This window comes from Centruroides vittatus, unplaced genomic scaffold, assembly GCF_030686945.1.
Source record: "Centruroides vittatus isolate TY-2023 unplaced genomic scaffold, ASM3068694v2 scaffold_324, whole genome shotgun sequence".
Taxonomy (NCBI): Eukaryota; Metazoa; Arthropoda; class Arachnida; order Scorpiones; family Buthidae; genus Centruroides; species Centruroides vittatus.
The window spans coordinates 5,053,917-5,070,635 of record NW_027122701.1 but is presented as its reverse complement, the minus strand read 5'-3'; the positions used below and the strand labels follow the sequence as shown (position 1 = coordinate 5,070,635).

Below are 16,719 nucleotides of genomic sequence, written 5' to 3'. Positions count from 1 at the left end.
AATGTGACAAAAAATACGTGGGATTGATTAACTTAAGTGCGAAGGTTTAGGATTATAGTAAAAATTGAATGATAGTTACATCATTATTGTGATGGAGTCCTCGATCCAGATGGTCGATCGAAAAGATTAATCTTCTCTGACAAATTCTGTAGTAGCGGATTAATTTTTATGACGCAAACATTACGTTTAAATATAATAAATGGATTTAGGGATTAATTCGCGATTCTTTGAATCTAAACTAGTTTTTTTTTAAAAAAATCTGTAGATTTATTCATTATTCTATTTGGAAATCTTGATGTTGTAACACACCATTAGACACGAGAAGAAAATTCGGAAAATTCCACGTCGACGAGGTACGAACTCTCGACCAACTATCGGTGTTTAGTGGTTTTAACCACTAGTGGGCACGCCGGACTTTAGACTTGTCGTGGCCCAAAGCTATAACATATAACAAACAGTCCACCAAATAATGATAATGCGAGACATTAAACTGTTTAGCATATTCGGCCCTGATGTAACACAACACCAATAAAAATCATTTGTTACGCGTATTCTATGTTACATACAGTACCTTTTAATTTTCTACATAAAAATTATTTTAAAAGTAACATTTTAATATAAAAAATGCTTAATTATTATAGAAAAGGGTATAAAAAATGAAACTCACTTTTAAATTATTTAGTTTTTTTACTGGCACAAAAATAAATATTGTTTTTAATTAAAAGATGAATTTATATACACGATTTTATCTATTTAATTTAAACACATGCATAACTTTGAGATAAAATGGGAGGGAAGCTAAAATATTAGTCTTGACCTAAAATTTTTGTTACGTTTCGTATAATTTTCTTTCGAAATTGCAAGCGAATACACGTATATTAATTAAATATTTTATCTTCATTTATAGGAACATAAAGAATAAAATTTATTATTAAATTAAACAATTTTTCATCTGTGAAGGGGTCCTTTTTTTTCTGAAAGGAAAAAGTTATCGTTCCTCCATTAGCCAGCTTATTAATTTTATGATAATTCTTGAATTTAATGTATTACGTAAAAGTATTTTTTCACCTTCGAAGACATTCAAAGCATTTCCTTTGGAAAGAAGAAAAGAAGTGCGACCTCCAACCTCTTCGAGAAAAATTCTATTGTGTTGCGTATATCTATTTATTCACACGCGAACTGGAACGACGACTCCTAGAAAAGCGCTTCTCCTCCAGAAGATGCTTCTGACAGGTGACAATCGTACAAAAGTTCGAAAACATATTAAGAAAAAAAGGAATTTTCTGGAGAAAAACGCACTTTTCTTACGAGAGTAACGGATGAGAAGTAATACATTCTAACAAGATCATTTACTTAACCGAGCATAAACCGTTGACCGGTTCGAATTACACAAAAAGCATTATCCTGGTATAAGTGACGTTTATTCAAAGCAACAGTTTGAAAAATAACGTATTAAAATATTAAATTACCGTCGGTGGACGCTATCTGTGTCATCCCATTAAAATAACATTCATTCACGACTACGAATGAATCGGTTAATTCATTCTAATGAAAGCTAATTTAATTTAAATTATTATTTTTATTCGTCATTTTCATTTTGAATAATGGCGCCTCTGTATTACACATTATTCCTTCTGTAGTAGTTAACAGTGCGGAGTCGACGTGGCGCTGACGGATACCGAATAAAAAGTAGCTTGCGACGGTCTCAGAAACTCGGTTTATTTTAAATCAATAATTAAAATCGTGTAATTTTATAATATCGAGCTTGAAAATTAACCGAGCGTAACTGTTCCGTTCAAACGATCTGCCATCTTAGCGTAATTAATTAATTGGAAGGATCTCGGCGAATTCGTCCAATGAGAAGAGTCGCACGTGTCACGTGACGAGACTAGAGGCTTGTGATCGGTTACTACGACGACGTCATAGGTCAGTCGAGTTGCTGGTTGCAGTCGAGGTTGTGCCGCCTTTCAACCGTCCATCTTTACCAGTTCCGTCCTCATGCTAAACAAAGTTTTTAAGGTGACGACGATATCGTTATTTACTTAATTAAATTGCCGTTACGGGAATGTGATCGTGATCGGGAAAATGCTAGAATATTTAATAGACTCGGAGATGAATGTTTGTGCATTGATTGAGGTGAGGACGTGAAGACGAAATGATAATGACTTAAGAGTTTGAACTTTTTCGAGGCGTGTTCGGTGCTTAACCTGAAAGCAGTCGAGAGATGAAGGTAACGGTGACGTTCGGCAATGTTCGAGTCATTGTCCCTTGTGGGAATGGCGACATTAGTGTTAGAGATCTAATGGATTTGGCCATCACCAGGTATAAGAAAGCGACTGGAAAGGTGAGTCACTATTCTTTTTCTTATCTTTGGATTCCTGTTAAACCACACAAAGGAGCAATGAATTGCCATTTAAACAAACCATGTGCACGGACATGCCTTTCTTATCTTCATTTTATAAGGACGGTCAATTATATTTTTTTTCTTTCTATCTGGGAAAAGTTCGTGTTACATCTAAATATTTATACTCTGTCACATTATACTCTGAGACTTTAATGGATATAAACAAACTTTTAGTAGCCCTAAAATATTACCTGGATTTCTTCCAAGAATAAAACTGGAAAATTGAGTGTTACGGAATGGAAGACGTGTTTTAGGTTTATATACACACATACATACACATAATAGCAGGCCGTTTACAGGAATATTTTGATTCTTAGCATCGATAATCACCTTTACAGCACGAAACTGCGTTTGATTCATCACGAACGAAGTTCGTAGGTTAACTGTGGTCCGACCTTTCGGGGTTCGTCTGTCTTGTTGAACCCATTAAAAAGAAGATATCGGATTACTGTTGGCATATCTGCTTGGCTGTTTAAGTATCCACTCCGGGACGTCACGATTTGATTTACTTTCTGACAATTTACATAGGCCTAATTCGAATCACGTGTTCGGATCTTCATGCGTTTCTATGTGTGTCAGACAATAACGCGTTACGGTCCACCTTGCATTGCCCCAATGCATGGCCGGAGTGACTAATAGTCTTATCATTTCCTGTCCAACGAAGAAAGACCAAAGAACGTGTTGTGCGAAATTTAAAAACAGCCGACAACAACTGGAAACAGTAAATTTATAACTAGCGATTGTATAAACGACAAAAGGATCCGTCGTAAATAAAAATGTTCAAGGAAACTTTCAAGTATTTGCGTTGTTTTTTTAATCACGTAATTTCGAATAATATCGTTCTCGTAGCTCGCATTAATCGGTTTTTTACGATTTTAATGAGAAAAGTGTTTACGTTAACGATCGCGATTGTAAATACGTTGCATTCTTTAAAAAAAAGTTTAAACATGCTCCAATGAGTTTGTGGCTCTGGCAATGCTGGGTCATGCCAAGGCTGAACTTCAAGTTTTAAAATAGTAAATAAGGAAAAAACCTCATTCGAAGATTCCAGATTGCTTACATAAAAAAATGACTATTAATAACACGTTTCGATTTATATACATTAAAGTATTAAAGTAAAAGTGATCGTGCAGTGAAACCCAACCGTTAGTTGGTCGAAGCCATTGTCCACCTGTCTGGCAGCTGTTACTGCTTCCTGTCGTTCTAGGGGAGACGTAGTACATGCTACGATTGAATGGCTGCAGGCTCATACTGCTTGCTTGTTTACTGCGGAGCGAATATTATCCGCAGCACGACTTTTAGTTCTATTGATTATCATAATGAGAACGACGTGCCTTGAGCGTAACTGTTACTATGGTAATCGTAACAAGTTAAAAATTTCTCTCGCCCTTTACTTATTGGAAAATATCCAACATATGGTCAAAAAATTATTTATGGTATCGCGCGTGTGCGACAGTTCGACAGATGTTAAAAATACTTATATAAAATACGGTCCCCGACTTTGTGTATCTTTATAGTCACATCTGCCACCGATTCCTCTATTGTGACGCAATTGTACGTCTTCTTTTGTATTCGTTTTTCGCTCGTGTAAGCATTACTCCACCTGCATTTAATGTAACTTTAGTCCGGTAACAGGTCGTAACAGATGCTTCATAAAGTTCGCTCTCTAGGGTAAAATTTAACCACTTTCGAATATTCGTTTCGTCTGTGTCTGGATAACAATTGCCGAAATTAGGAACTATATTTAGAAAACGTAATAATACCGAGCCATACATTTTTCGGGAGCGGTTGAGTGGCTACCTGTCACAATTACGGTGTATTCAGATGAATAAACACTAGACCAAAAGAAAAACTACTCTGAAAATTGACTTTCCTTCACGCAAAATCGAGTCAGTTTAGAAAAAAAAAGGCATTAAATTAGTTCACGAATATCATTAAACCCGTACACATTGCTCCATATTAGGTTCTCACTTCGAACTGTAAGAACTACTTAGAGAGTTCTGTTATAATTTTTGTTCACAATTGTAAAAAAAGAAAAAAAAATGTATTTTAAGCATATACCATGCCAAAAAATTCGAATATATTACACATTTTGATGCTATTATAATGTAACGATTCGCGGGAAGTGACGGATGAGAATATATCCGGTTTGTGCCATTGAATTATGAGTCATCGCGTGAAATTCCTTTTCGATTATAATATTGTTACCTTCGGAGGACGTAAAAACAATAAATAAAAATTTCAGATATTTAAATTCGTCATAAGAATTAACAGGAAGCAATCGAAAGAAGAAAATAACAACACGAATTGGATTTTTAAATACAGTACGAGCGCCATCTGTCGTCGTCCACTCCAATCGCGGAAGGTATCGAAAGAAAAAAAAATATTCGTTAATCATCCGAATTTAAAAATAACATTACCGGAACTGTTTTTGTTCACTTGATTTCCATGTCAGCGAGCGAGCTTATTTTTTTACAATATCAAAGAAATGAATATGTGAATGGGGGATTTATCGTACAGTACGTGCCGGCACGCCTATCGATCACATTTCACTGGAGGCAAAAACTTCTCCTTTTGTCTCTTAACACACTTCACATTTTATATAGCGCTTCGGATTTAAACCAAGAGCTAGACTTATAACGCATAACAGGCTTTTCCCCTCCACCAATTAGCGATACGCGCAAAAAATGTCAGGCCCGAAGTTGCTGCTTGTTCGGCTTATCTGCAAACCAAATACGATTTTTATACAGGAAATACGTAAATAATGCCGATTTAAATACTCGTATTTATCGATTTTTCGCTTAGCACTTCGTATCTGATCTCCTTTTGGGTGGAGTTTATTTTGTGAGTAAAAGTCAATTTAACAAGATTGCATCCTAAATTTATAACTTCGCATTCGATCTTTTCTTTTTTCTATTTTATTTTTTACATGTATAGAACTTATATAGTTGGTTACGTGCCTTTTGGCGATTTTTATTCCTTTTCTGTGTGTACAGTCGTTCAGGATTTCTGGTTTCTTACGTGCGTAGGAATGAGGTGGTGTTAATATTCCGAAAATGTAAACCATAGTAGGAAACGTGGTAACATTTCTGGTTGAATATTTTATTTCATTAGTTTTTCGTAAAAATATTCATAAATTATAGAACTTTACGCTCGTCAAAACTATATACTCCATTACATATAATACATATACAGGTGTAGCAGAAAAGAACAATAGTTTTGTTATTATTGTTTTTTATTATTATTAACACTGGCGATAACGCTGATTAATCATTTATGAACTGCTCATACATTAAAACAGGATTTGGAACGTACCTGTATTAGGAAATTCCCATTTCTATTGCACTAAAGGGGTTTTTCTTCGAGAATCGGTAACCATGCGCATCAACTTTTTTTTTTAACTCGCGTCTTACATTATGTGAATGGGAACGTTCAAAGCGAATTCTAGCAGCTCTGGTTTATTTTACCTCCATTAAATTTTACAATAATATTTATCTAATTTTTTCCCTCCCCGAATGATTGCCGTAACCTTCCAAATCTATTATTGCCTGCTTATTACATAAATTATAAATCGCCCAGGGTGTTGTGTAAAAAGCTTACTGCGATTGACTGTCGACAGGTGAGTCACGTGATTTCCTTTCATAGTACCTGTTGGACCTGTTAAGGTACGGTGGTTGACGGTACATTTAGTAGCTGACCTCGATCGTTTGCGCGTCGATATTTTTAAGATTTTGACGGATGTCGGATACTCTTGCTTGGCTGTTAGGACGTGCACAGAAATACGACATACGTAGAGCTACCAGAAAACACGGAAATCAGGTACGATTCTTGCATTGTTTGTTGCAGCGTGCGCGATATTATTGAAGGAAGTAATTAAACTTATTTTTATAGAATATTTTTAAAAAGGTAAAATGTTTTTTCGTCTTGATCGAATGTGGAATATCCGTTATTTCATGGTCTAGCAATATCATTTATTAACTATATCATATATCCCGCTTATCGGTTTTGCTATCTTGTTGTATAGAGTTCATACGTAGATATAGGTTATTTCATTATTTCTGTTACATATCGTATTTCTGACCATTTTTTAGTATAGGAATAACTTGTCAAAGAAGAACTTAAGAGAAATAGAGCAAATGAATGTTTCTTTTTCACAATTAAAACTGTATGCATTGTAAACATCTTCCGAACACACCCACAATCAACACTAGCAATGTATTACTTCCGCCATTAAAAAAAAAATGGAAACGCCGATAACATTCTGCCCTGTGCATAATTGTTTATTTATATAAATGATAATTATCAGTTCGATTTTAATTTGAGTTGATTGCATAAAGATAGAAGTACGGTTATTGAAAAACTGCGTTCGCAACTTTTCCTCCTCCTCTTCTATTTATAGGCATAATCTAAAATATCTGGAGGTGTTTTTTCTTTTAATATATCAATGGAAGAAATATTAGAGGGTTCGCATTGATGTTAACAATGGGTTAGCAAAAAAATTAATGGTGAATGATTACGTGACATTGTCCACTATTATGATTGGGTAGGGTATTGCACTGTCGCGTGCTAGGGAAATCTAGTTACGAAACTTGGATAATGAGTTACTTATTAGGCTTTTTGAATGTACCTTGCTGAGAATAGCATTCATATTTACTGCTTATTAATTTTCTTGACACCGTTTGAAAATATGTAGAGTAATTTTCAGTTCAGAAATCACTACATGATGTTGATATGCTTCTAGTTATTTTCAATTTGTTACCTGCAAATTCTTATGGTAATGATTTGCAAAAACAAGAAGTTGCTGGTTAATGGCATGACAAACAATTATTATGCATTGTTAATTTTTTTCAGTAGTTATGATAGAAATAGAATTTGTTAATTAATACATAAAAAAAGTATATATCCATGGTCTAATATATTATAAAGTGTAATAACTGCTTTAAGGTAAATTTGTTTTAATATTTGTGGACTTTTTAAAGAAGAATAATTTGTTTTTAAAAGAAATTGTTTTCAATTCTAGTTTATATACTCTTTTCATAGATTGGAAAAAGTACAACCAACTTTCTAATATATAATTTTACTTACTTGCAATTAACTGTACGTTTAACTCATTGGTACTGTACACTTTTAAGGTTAGAATAAATTCAAAGAATTTGCATAAAGTAAATTGATATGGATTGTAAAGTTAAGGAATGCATTTTAAAATAAAAAAATGAATAAGCAGGATTTTCAAAATTAGATCCAGTAGTGTGCAAAATTAATATAAACAAGGCAAAAAACAAAAATACAATATTTATTTATTTACAAATTTATGTTTTGCCTTGTTTCCATTAATTTGCACAGTACTGTAGAGACTTAAATTTACACTGTTTTTTCATTACAAAACATGCTTAGATTCAGAAGATAAGCAAATATTTTCAATGTTTTTCATATATTATTTGCAACAACTGAATATAAAATTTTTATATAATTGTTTTGTAAAAATCTTTCTAATTTAAAAAAAAAAAATAATTGTGATTTTTAAAGATATTTATTTATTTAAAATTGATTTCTTTAATGCAATTAGAGCATTTTTTTCAATTAGTTTTAGATTTTTTTATGCCTTATTAGCATATTTCAAATATGGTAATGTATTTACATGTTTAATACTTAAATTAATTTTGTTATTAAGATTTAAAATAATAATAATTTTGCAAATGCTGAAAATTTAATCTAGGATATACAGAGTCAAAATATACATCAGTTTTTTTTGATGTGAATGTGTATTGATGTTTATTAAAATGTTTGATTTATTTTGAAATTTATCATATATTTATGTTCATATTCACACCAAAGATCAAGACTGTAGGTTAACCAGTAAGTGTTCACGTACTAAAATTAAAGTGAATAGTAATTGATTAACTTCTAACTCTAAAGCTAGCTCCACACTGTCATACGACACACTACAAATGACTACAAATGAACACTAAAAAAAAGATACTTTCAACTCCTAACAAATTGAATGAACTGGCAGTTCATATACCAATGATTCTTGCTTGTGAATATGGTCATTACTCAATTACTTTCACTTTTGTTGTTAAACAGAAATGTGTTCTTCTGTGTTTTATAGAATCAAATAAACATAAAATATATTATAATAAGCATATTTAGATATTAAAAATTTATATCTCAAAGCAAACTTTAAATTTTTTAAATTAAATTATTAATTTAATAAATATATGAAATAGTTTTATTATATAATATTTCTAGCCATCTGATAGCTGGGTTACTATTCATAATCTAAAAATATCTAAAGACGAAGGAATATTATATCCAGATGATCGCTTAACTGATGTCGCAGATGATAGAGAACAGGTATTTTTAAAATTACATATATTTTTTGTAGCTTTAAGAAACATTGTTAAACACAGCATATTTTTACAGATTATTGCAATCTTTGAAGAGCAGTGTTCTTATTATCAGTTCACAATGGTGGAGATGGTACCAGTGCCAGTTCCATAGGTACAAATAGTCCAGATATATTTCGAAATGGTAAAGAAAATCCTTCTTCTCAGTGCAGTTATAATGATGTAGAAATAACTGATAGCTGTGTTCCTAATGGTGAGTTTGTAGATTATATTTGATATGTCAACTCTAATGAAATATATGATTAATTTTTGGTATTTAGAGATTAAAAAATAATCAATTATATCAAAGTTTTAAAAACTCTTTTAACAAATGATCTTAATTATATTGAGTAAATGAATTCCTGAATGAATTATTTAAGTTAATCTTTATTAATAATGTGATTTTTATTGTAAAAATTGGTAAATGTGATTTTTAATTTTAATGTATACCAAAATAATTAACTATATTTGAATCTTTGTTACTTTCTGAAGATTTTTTTTTGACATTTTTAAACTTAGTCTTAAATTATATTTCTTAAAAATAAAAAGAATTTCGTATCAAATAAATGGCTTTTTATTTATTATAAAATGAATTCTTAATATTGAACTGGAAGTTTTCAGTTCAATTTTAAGAATTGAAATTTCAAATATATGATCTCATTATTACCTAAATTTTACAATAAAACTCTTAATTTTTTTTTTTTTTTTAACTATTACATTTTTCTGTTTACTGATTGTCATCCCACCAAAAATAATCTTTATAGACAGTCAGATGTTCCAGTGAAGCTCTCATCTCAAATCACTTTGCAGAACTTAGTCAATTGATAGGACATCCTGTAATTGATAAATACAGAGAACATGCAAAACTATTAGTCAGATAAACAAATGAACTATATATTATGTAAAATAATTACATTTATATTAAGCCTTTTTTAGTTGAAATTAATCATAATTAATAGGCATCAGATTACATCTTTAAGTAATGTGATTTAAGTACATCAGTTCTTCATTATTTAGATGTTACTACATTCAAAAATACTGATAGATATTACATTAAGGTTTAGCACAAAGCTGAAAGTGTTTGCTTTTATATACACACACTCAAGGCCATCCAGAGAGGGAGCTGGGATTATTTCCTGGGCCCAGAAGAAACTTAGGGGCTTGTAGTAGTTTCTACCCATATAAATTAATGTTATTTTTACTTACAAAAAATAAAATTTTTAAAATTCCTGGCACTCAATATCATGTCATGTCTCATAAGCCTACAGCTTTTTGAACTTTAATAAAATGAGCTATTATTCATTTTGTCTTATTTCAGAGATTAGTTCATTTCTTTTTAACTACTACTGTCCAGTAAAATATAATTAGGACAATTTTCTTAATATATAATAATAAGAAAGTTGTCCTGAATTATATTTTAAGTCCTGAATTATATTTTACTGGATTTATCAGTAGTGGAATGTTATTCCACTACTGATAAATATTTAGTGTTATTTTAAAACTTTTCCTCAAAGAGAGAGAAAATTGGCTAGTCTATCAATGATTTCCTCCTATCATGCAAATTTTATGTTCAGACAAGAATAAGATCAAGGACACTGATAAAGCTGGTGTTTCAAATACTAAAAATATTCTATATTTAGTATGTTAAATGTTTACAAGAATGTTCAAAATCTAGAAATATAAACTATTACTTGTATACTATTTCTGGATTTTAAACACTCTTGTATACTATTCTTTATGTAGGAATGAAAAAAGTCTATAGGCTGATGATTACTTTAGAAAAGATGAAGATAAATTTATCACTAAACATTTTCAGTTACCTTAAACAAGCAGTACTAGTATCATTCTAACATTCTTGTTCTAAAATTTTTCAGAAAACATTATATTTTTTAAAACTATTGTTTTATTTTGCTCTACACTTGACATTTATGCTGAAGATGACATGAAGTAAGACAGAAATTTCAAAATAAATTATTTTTGGTGTCCTAAAGTAAGCAGTTTTTTTTTTTTTCAATTTATTGCTACTATGATGCTGAGTTTTATGTATTTTCAGAATTTTTTTTATTACATTATCTAGATATATACATTTATATATGTATATATCAAAATATAAGATATAAAAATGTGCTGATTAGTCTTTGAAGTTATGCTATTGTTTATTTTGAAATTCTAAGTTACATTATAAGTAACATTGAAATAATACAATTATATGTTTACTGTAAATAATTTTACTTTTAAATTAAGAATTAAAATAAAATAAATTAGAATAAATTTTATTCATATTTTTTTTTATCTGACTTATTACAGAAATTTTTGTATGGCTTTTCAGCATTAATTATGTGAATTAAATATTAAAACTGTGCACTTAAACTGGTGTTAGAAATTCTTGCAGGTTAATTATAATAGTTAAGGCTGATAGTAAATGAAATATTTTTAGAAATATTCTTCAATTATGTAAAGAAATTAATGAAAATAATTAAATGAATGTCAAAAAAGTGTGAAAAACTTAAATAATTGAATTGCAAGCAAATGAAAAAGTAATTTAAATATAATAGATATGCAGTTTGTGTCTTGACCATTTCAACAAATTTGTTTTTTGTTTGATGGTTTTAGTCAGTGTTTTTCATTTTTATTGATTGATCAAGCTATTCAATTAGGAGAGATAATACTATCAACATAGAGTAAGAAGTTCATTAAAAAACCAAACATTTTAAAAATAATTATTTTAAGATATAAATTTATATTTTACAGGTTAATTTTATTTCAATATCTTTCTATTAAAATTTTCTTGCAATAGAATACATCTTGGTTATTGCTATTTTAGTTGATGAATAAGAAGCTGAATCAATAAATTGTATGTTTATTAATGTCTGTTATATAGATAATTGTGAATACATTAAACTTTGATTTTTGTGTGTGCATTCACATGCACTAGAATAATAATAATAATTATATATAAAATATATATATTTATTTATTTATATTAAATGATTGTACATTGCTAACTGAAATAATAAAAAGAATTATTTTTCAAAACTTCTAAATATGAAAAAAATATTTATTTTGGAACTATTTTGAATGACATTAATTGAATAATTGACTTATTAGTAACTTGCTTGAGAAAGCTAACTTAACATATTAAAATAACATACCATATTTGTATAGTTGCTTATATCATAAAAAATTTCTGCAATTATAATGAAATAATGTGAAAAAAACATGTAATCTATTATGCATTTATGTAAAAGATTACCACATGAAATTCTTTACACACAAACTATTATGCAATAAGTATAGAATGTTTTTTTACAAATAATCATTTTAGTTTAGTAAGGCACTCCTATTGTACTCAAAAATAGAACTTTAAGAATATAAGTAATGTATATAACAAAATGAACAGAAAACTACTAAGCTGACAATGTTAACAATAGAGAGAAATTTCATAGCATTGTGGGGGAGAGAAAAATTTATTTATTTCAAGATACCTGAGTTAATTTTTAGCTAAACCAGTTTGTTAAAACAAGATCAGATAATCAACCTACTCTTTAGTTAAAAAGAATCTAAGGTTTTTTGACATAATGGCTTAAGATTCTTAAAAATTAATATTGAGTTGTGAAGTTAAAAATATATAAATAATTATCTAATGTGTAAAAAGTTATAATAAATTATATAAACTGATTAGTATAATTCTATGCATACATTTACACAGATTAAAAAAAAAAAAACTACATAAATATTTTATTTTATATTGAATTTATGATGATCTATTGGTACAACTTTCTATAAAGAAACTGATTTTGTTTAAAATTATATTTCTTGAAAATTTCATCTGAAGAAATTATCACATAAAAATTCTTACAATAAAAATTGGGCTGTATTGTATTCTTTTATATTTATTTCTTATGAACATAAAAAATTTAATTGTGTGTGTGATTTTAAAAATATGCAGATAAACAGGAAAATATTTATCAGTTTTTAAGATATCAACAAAAATATTGCAAATTGTAGCGTATAAGGTGACTGAAATATCTCTAGTGTATAACTGATAGAAATACCATTTACTGTATCCATATTTTATACTAATCTACTGTATGTTTGGAGACTGACTTTTGTAAGATGGATGAGCATGAACCAGAACTTTGAGCTAAAAATCTTAGATCTTATCTCTAAACTTATACATTTCTATTATTAAAGATCAACATATATAAGAATTTTTTGTTTTTTTATCAATTTTTATTTATAGTCACTTTATTAATTTTAAATAAACATATTACAGTACTTTTTATTGTATTATACATTTTTAGAACTAGTCAAATTTAGAGAAATATATAATTTTATTTATTTAAATTTGTAAAATAAAAAAAAATCCAGTCACTTGCATCTCTGACAAATATTTCAATAAGTTTTTGGATATTTTATAAACACAGGAAATACAATTTCCTTTAATAATGTTATCATAAAAATATAATAATTGAAAGTTTGAATGTTTATGTGGTATTAAAACTATTTAGAGAGTTTTTTGGATATAGATATTTATATTCAAAATAAACTTTTTATATTATTTTATTACCTGAGATTAATATGTTTTTAATATATAGTAGTATATGATTATATCATGATTAGAAGAGTTTTTTACAGTAAACACTGTATTTAAATACACTTAGGATTTATGAGATTAAGTTTATTCACTCAAGGCGTTAATAAAATTCTGCTTTATTAAGCATGCATATTTTACAGTTTACAACAAATTTAACATTTTATAGATAATATAGATCAAGGGTGGCCAACAAGTCGATCGCCAAGCCAATTTTGGTCGATCGCTAGCGATGTCTTGACTTAATGTATTATATTTGTAACCGAACGCAACTGTATGCATGCAGTTATGACTCGACTCATAAGCAGTGAGTTCACTTCGTACTGAAACAGTGTATAAACATAGTATGTATTTTGCAATTCCCTCTCCCCACTTAGACTATGCCTATGACAACAAGTCGATCGTGACACATTTTTACGATAAAAAGTAGATCTTATGTACACAAAAGTTGGCCACCCCTGATATAGATAATTTTTTAGGACATTTATTTTTTACCATTGATATATAAATGTAACAACAATAAAAATCTAAATGGAATTTATGAGAATTATGTCCAATTGCTTAAAAATTAATTTGTGTTTTAATTAATTAATATGTATTTTTAATTATTTGGAATTTGTTAGAATTATTTAAGATGGTGGTTATATTTTGCCAGGTAATGGAAGAAAGCATCTATCATCAGGCACTAAAACTAAAATGTTACTTTTTAAAATATGAATTTATAACAAAGCAGAATATTTTTAGTTTTACAATTACATGAATGACTTGTTTTAAAACAAACATTTTAAACTTTCTGTACTTGTGTTGAAACATTTCTAGAGATGTTTAAAATTGGAATGTAAAACTTCTACAAATAGACTAATGTTGTTTGCATAATAAAACAAAAATATTAGTATAGATGAGATTTAAATTTTACTGAATTTTTAAGATATTTCAACATGGATTTCATAACTTTCATTTAATTGATAACATTTGATGAACTAAGAGTAGATTTTATTTTTAGAAATTGTTTAATTTCAAAAACACATCATTTCAATTAGCTTTATTAAAAATGTGATATGATATCATAATTACTATTAATCATAATTATAAATATATTTTAGAACTAAAACCTTTTTGTTGAAATTAAGTTCATACACAAAATTGAATAATTTTTGTTTAGAGATTTAATTATCATCAAATCATTTTATTATTTTTAGAATTGTTATATGATCAATATTAATCCAGTTTTTCTGTTACCAGTACTGAAATATTATGACAAACAATAGTATATTTTAAATTTTGAAAGATGTTTTTAGATTTTCATAAAACTTAAGATTTCAACTTGATATAATGATAGTTATCATTTATTGCTTTCTGAAATTTTAATAATTATGTTTCTGAATATAAAAATTTACCAAAAAAAGAATGTAGTTGTGTAGTAAATTATTTTCAGAAATAATTTATTGAGAAATAAATTTTTTTTAGTTTATTATCTCTGATAAGCTAAGAGCAGATTTTGTAAATATTGCTTTTAGAAATTAAAAATATTTTTGAAATTAAATATTTCATTTAGTTGTGTTTATAATTTAATAAATATTTTAAATTCTTTCAGTCTTATTATACATTTTAAATCACATTTTGTATTTATTAATATTATTGTATTTTTGGATGTATCCTAAATGGCTTATATACTGGTACCTAACACTATGCTGGACCAAGGTCAAGGCATAGCTACAGACAAAAAAATTGTTGTTTAGTTTGTGATGTCTGTTTATTTATCTGTGTTTAAGAATTTCTTGACTATGCTACATGTGTTTAGTTTGGCAGTTTTTTCTAGTATAATATATGTCCTGTTGTAAAGACCTAATATTTTTAGACTTATATGGTATGAACCTGTGTAAGAAAGGATAATTGGCATAAGTACTTTATTCATTCTGCAAAGACACTTTAGTTCTGAGTATTTGCTAGTTTTTTCAGTGTATGTATTTTGTATGTATGTATACGATTTTGTTTTGTCAGTGAATGTTAAGTCCAGTTTGTTGTGATGGACTGTTTTGTCTGCAATTATAATTGTTGTGATGCACTGTTTTGTTTGTTGTGATGTACTGTTTTGTCTGCAATTATAATTGTGATTGTGCATTTGTCTAGGACTGTGTTGTATGTGTGTTTGTAATCTGTTGCTGAGTGTTTATTAGTCTGTATTTGTGTTTGTGCAAGCTTTAGTTGTATTACATTTGCTATCTAGGTCAATGTAAGTAGTCTGTTATTGCTAAAAGCTTGCATCCTGATGTGATATGTTGTATAGTCTTGTGCATGATGTGGCATTTCCTACAAATATCTTTTATAAGTGTTGTCTTTTTAAAAATGTACTTCCTGTAGTTTCTTGTATTTATGGTGATCATGAATACTTTTGTCTCTCCAAAGAGTTACCTATGCAACATCCAGCAGTTTTATGCATTTCTGTCAATGGGATCCTGGCTGAGATTGTTAAGGTGTCTGCTGTAGCATTTCTCTTGAACCCAAGACTGTCTGATGATGTGTCTCTCTTGTGTACCATGTTAGACCCAAATCAATGTTGTGTGGGTTTAATGGTATACTGTTTTTGTCTGCAAGTGTTACTGCTTTGTGTAACTGTGGTGTTCCTTGTTTTTGCAGAAAAATTTTTAGTGTCTGTATTTGTTCATATTGAAGTCTTACAATATCTGTGAAGTTTTGTCCTTCCTCTTCAAGAAAGAGAGCCTTTTTATAGAGGAGTTAGGGCAGTGTTTATTGTTTTGTTAATGCTGTTTGTGTTTTCCATTGGAGGTTGTTCTAGTTCTGTTTGTGTCCAATATATAACTAGACTTGTCCAGTTGACATATTGAGACAATGTAATGCTTGCCCTGTGTATTTTGTATTCAGCTGTATTATTAGTATATTGAGTTTAATCTGCTGTTGTATTTTTTTATTGGTTTGATTGGTTCTGCATATTGATTGATTGACTAATTGATTTGTGTATGTTTTGTGAGGTTTTGTGAGTTTGGTTTGTTGGAATCCTGAATATTTGTAGACTTCTTCCTTATTAATATTGTAATTATACTATTCACATTGATATCACCAAACAGCAAATATACTGCATTAAAATCCTGTGCACAAACATACAAATTATTATACGTACTACAAATACATTTTTCTAAAATGTGCAAAATATACTATGACCAAGTCATAATTATAACAAACCAGTCATCACATTCGCTGACAAACAAAACATAACAACATAAATCATAAATATAACTATACTAAACACCCAGAACATACTAATTTTTTAGTGTATATATTTTTTATTTACTCAGAACTTGCCTGTGAAATAAAGC

General features: G+C 28.9%; 1 protein-coding gene across 1 annotated transcript in view; it reads left to right on the top strand.

Annotated features, from left to right (window-relative positions):
* The first annotated feature begins 1,923 nt into the window (after window positions 1-1,923).
* Window positions 1,924-16,719, top strand: part of LOC136988224 (partitioning defective 3 homolog) — a 54,327-nt gene continuing 39,531 nt past the window's right edge. Inside the window, 4 exon segments of the mRNA XM_067286077.1 lie at window positions 1,924-2,344; window positions 8,654-8,758; window positions 8,828-8,861; window positions 8,864-9,004. Of these exon segments, the coding sequence (XP_067142178.1) occupies window positions 2,225-2,344; window positions 8,654-8,758; window positions 8,828-8,861; window positions 8,864-9,004 (400 nt within the window). The 5' untranslated portion in view covers window positions 1,924-2,224.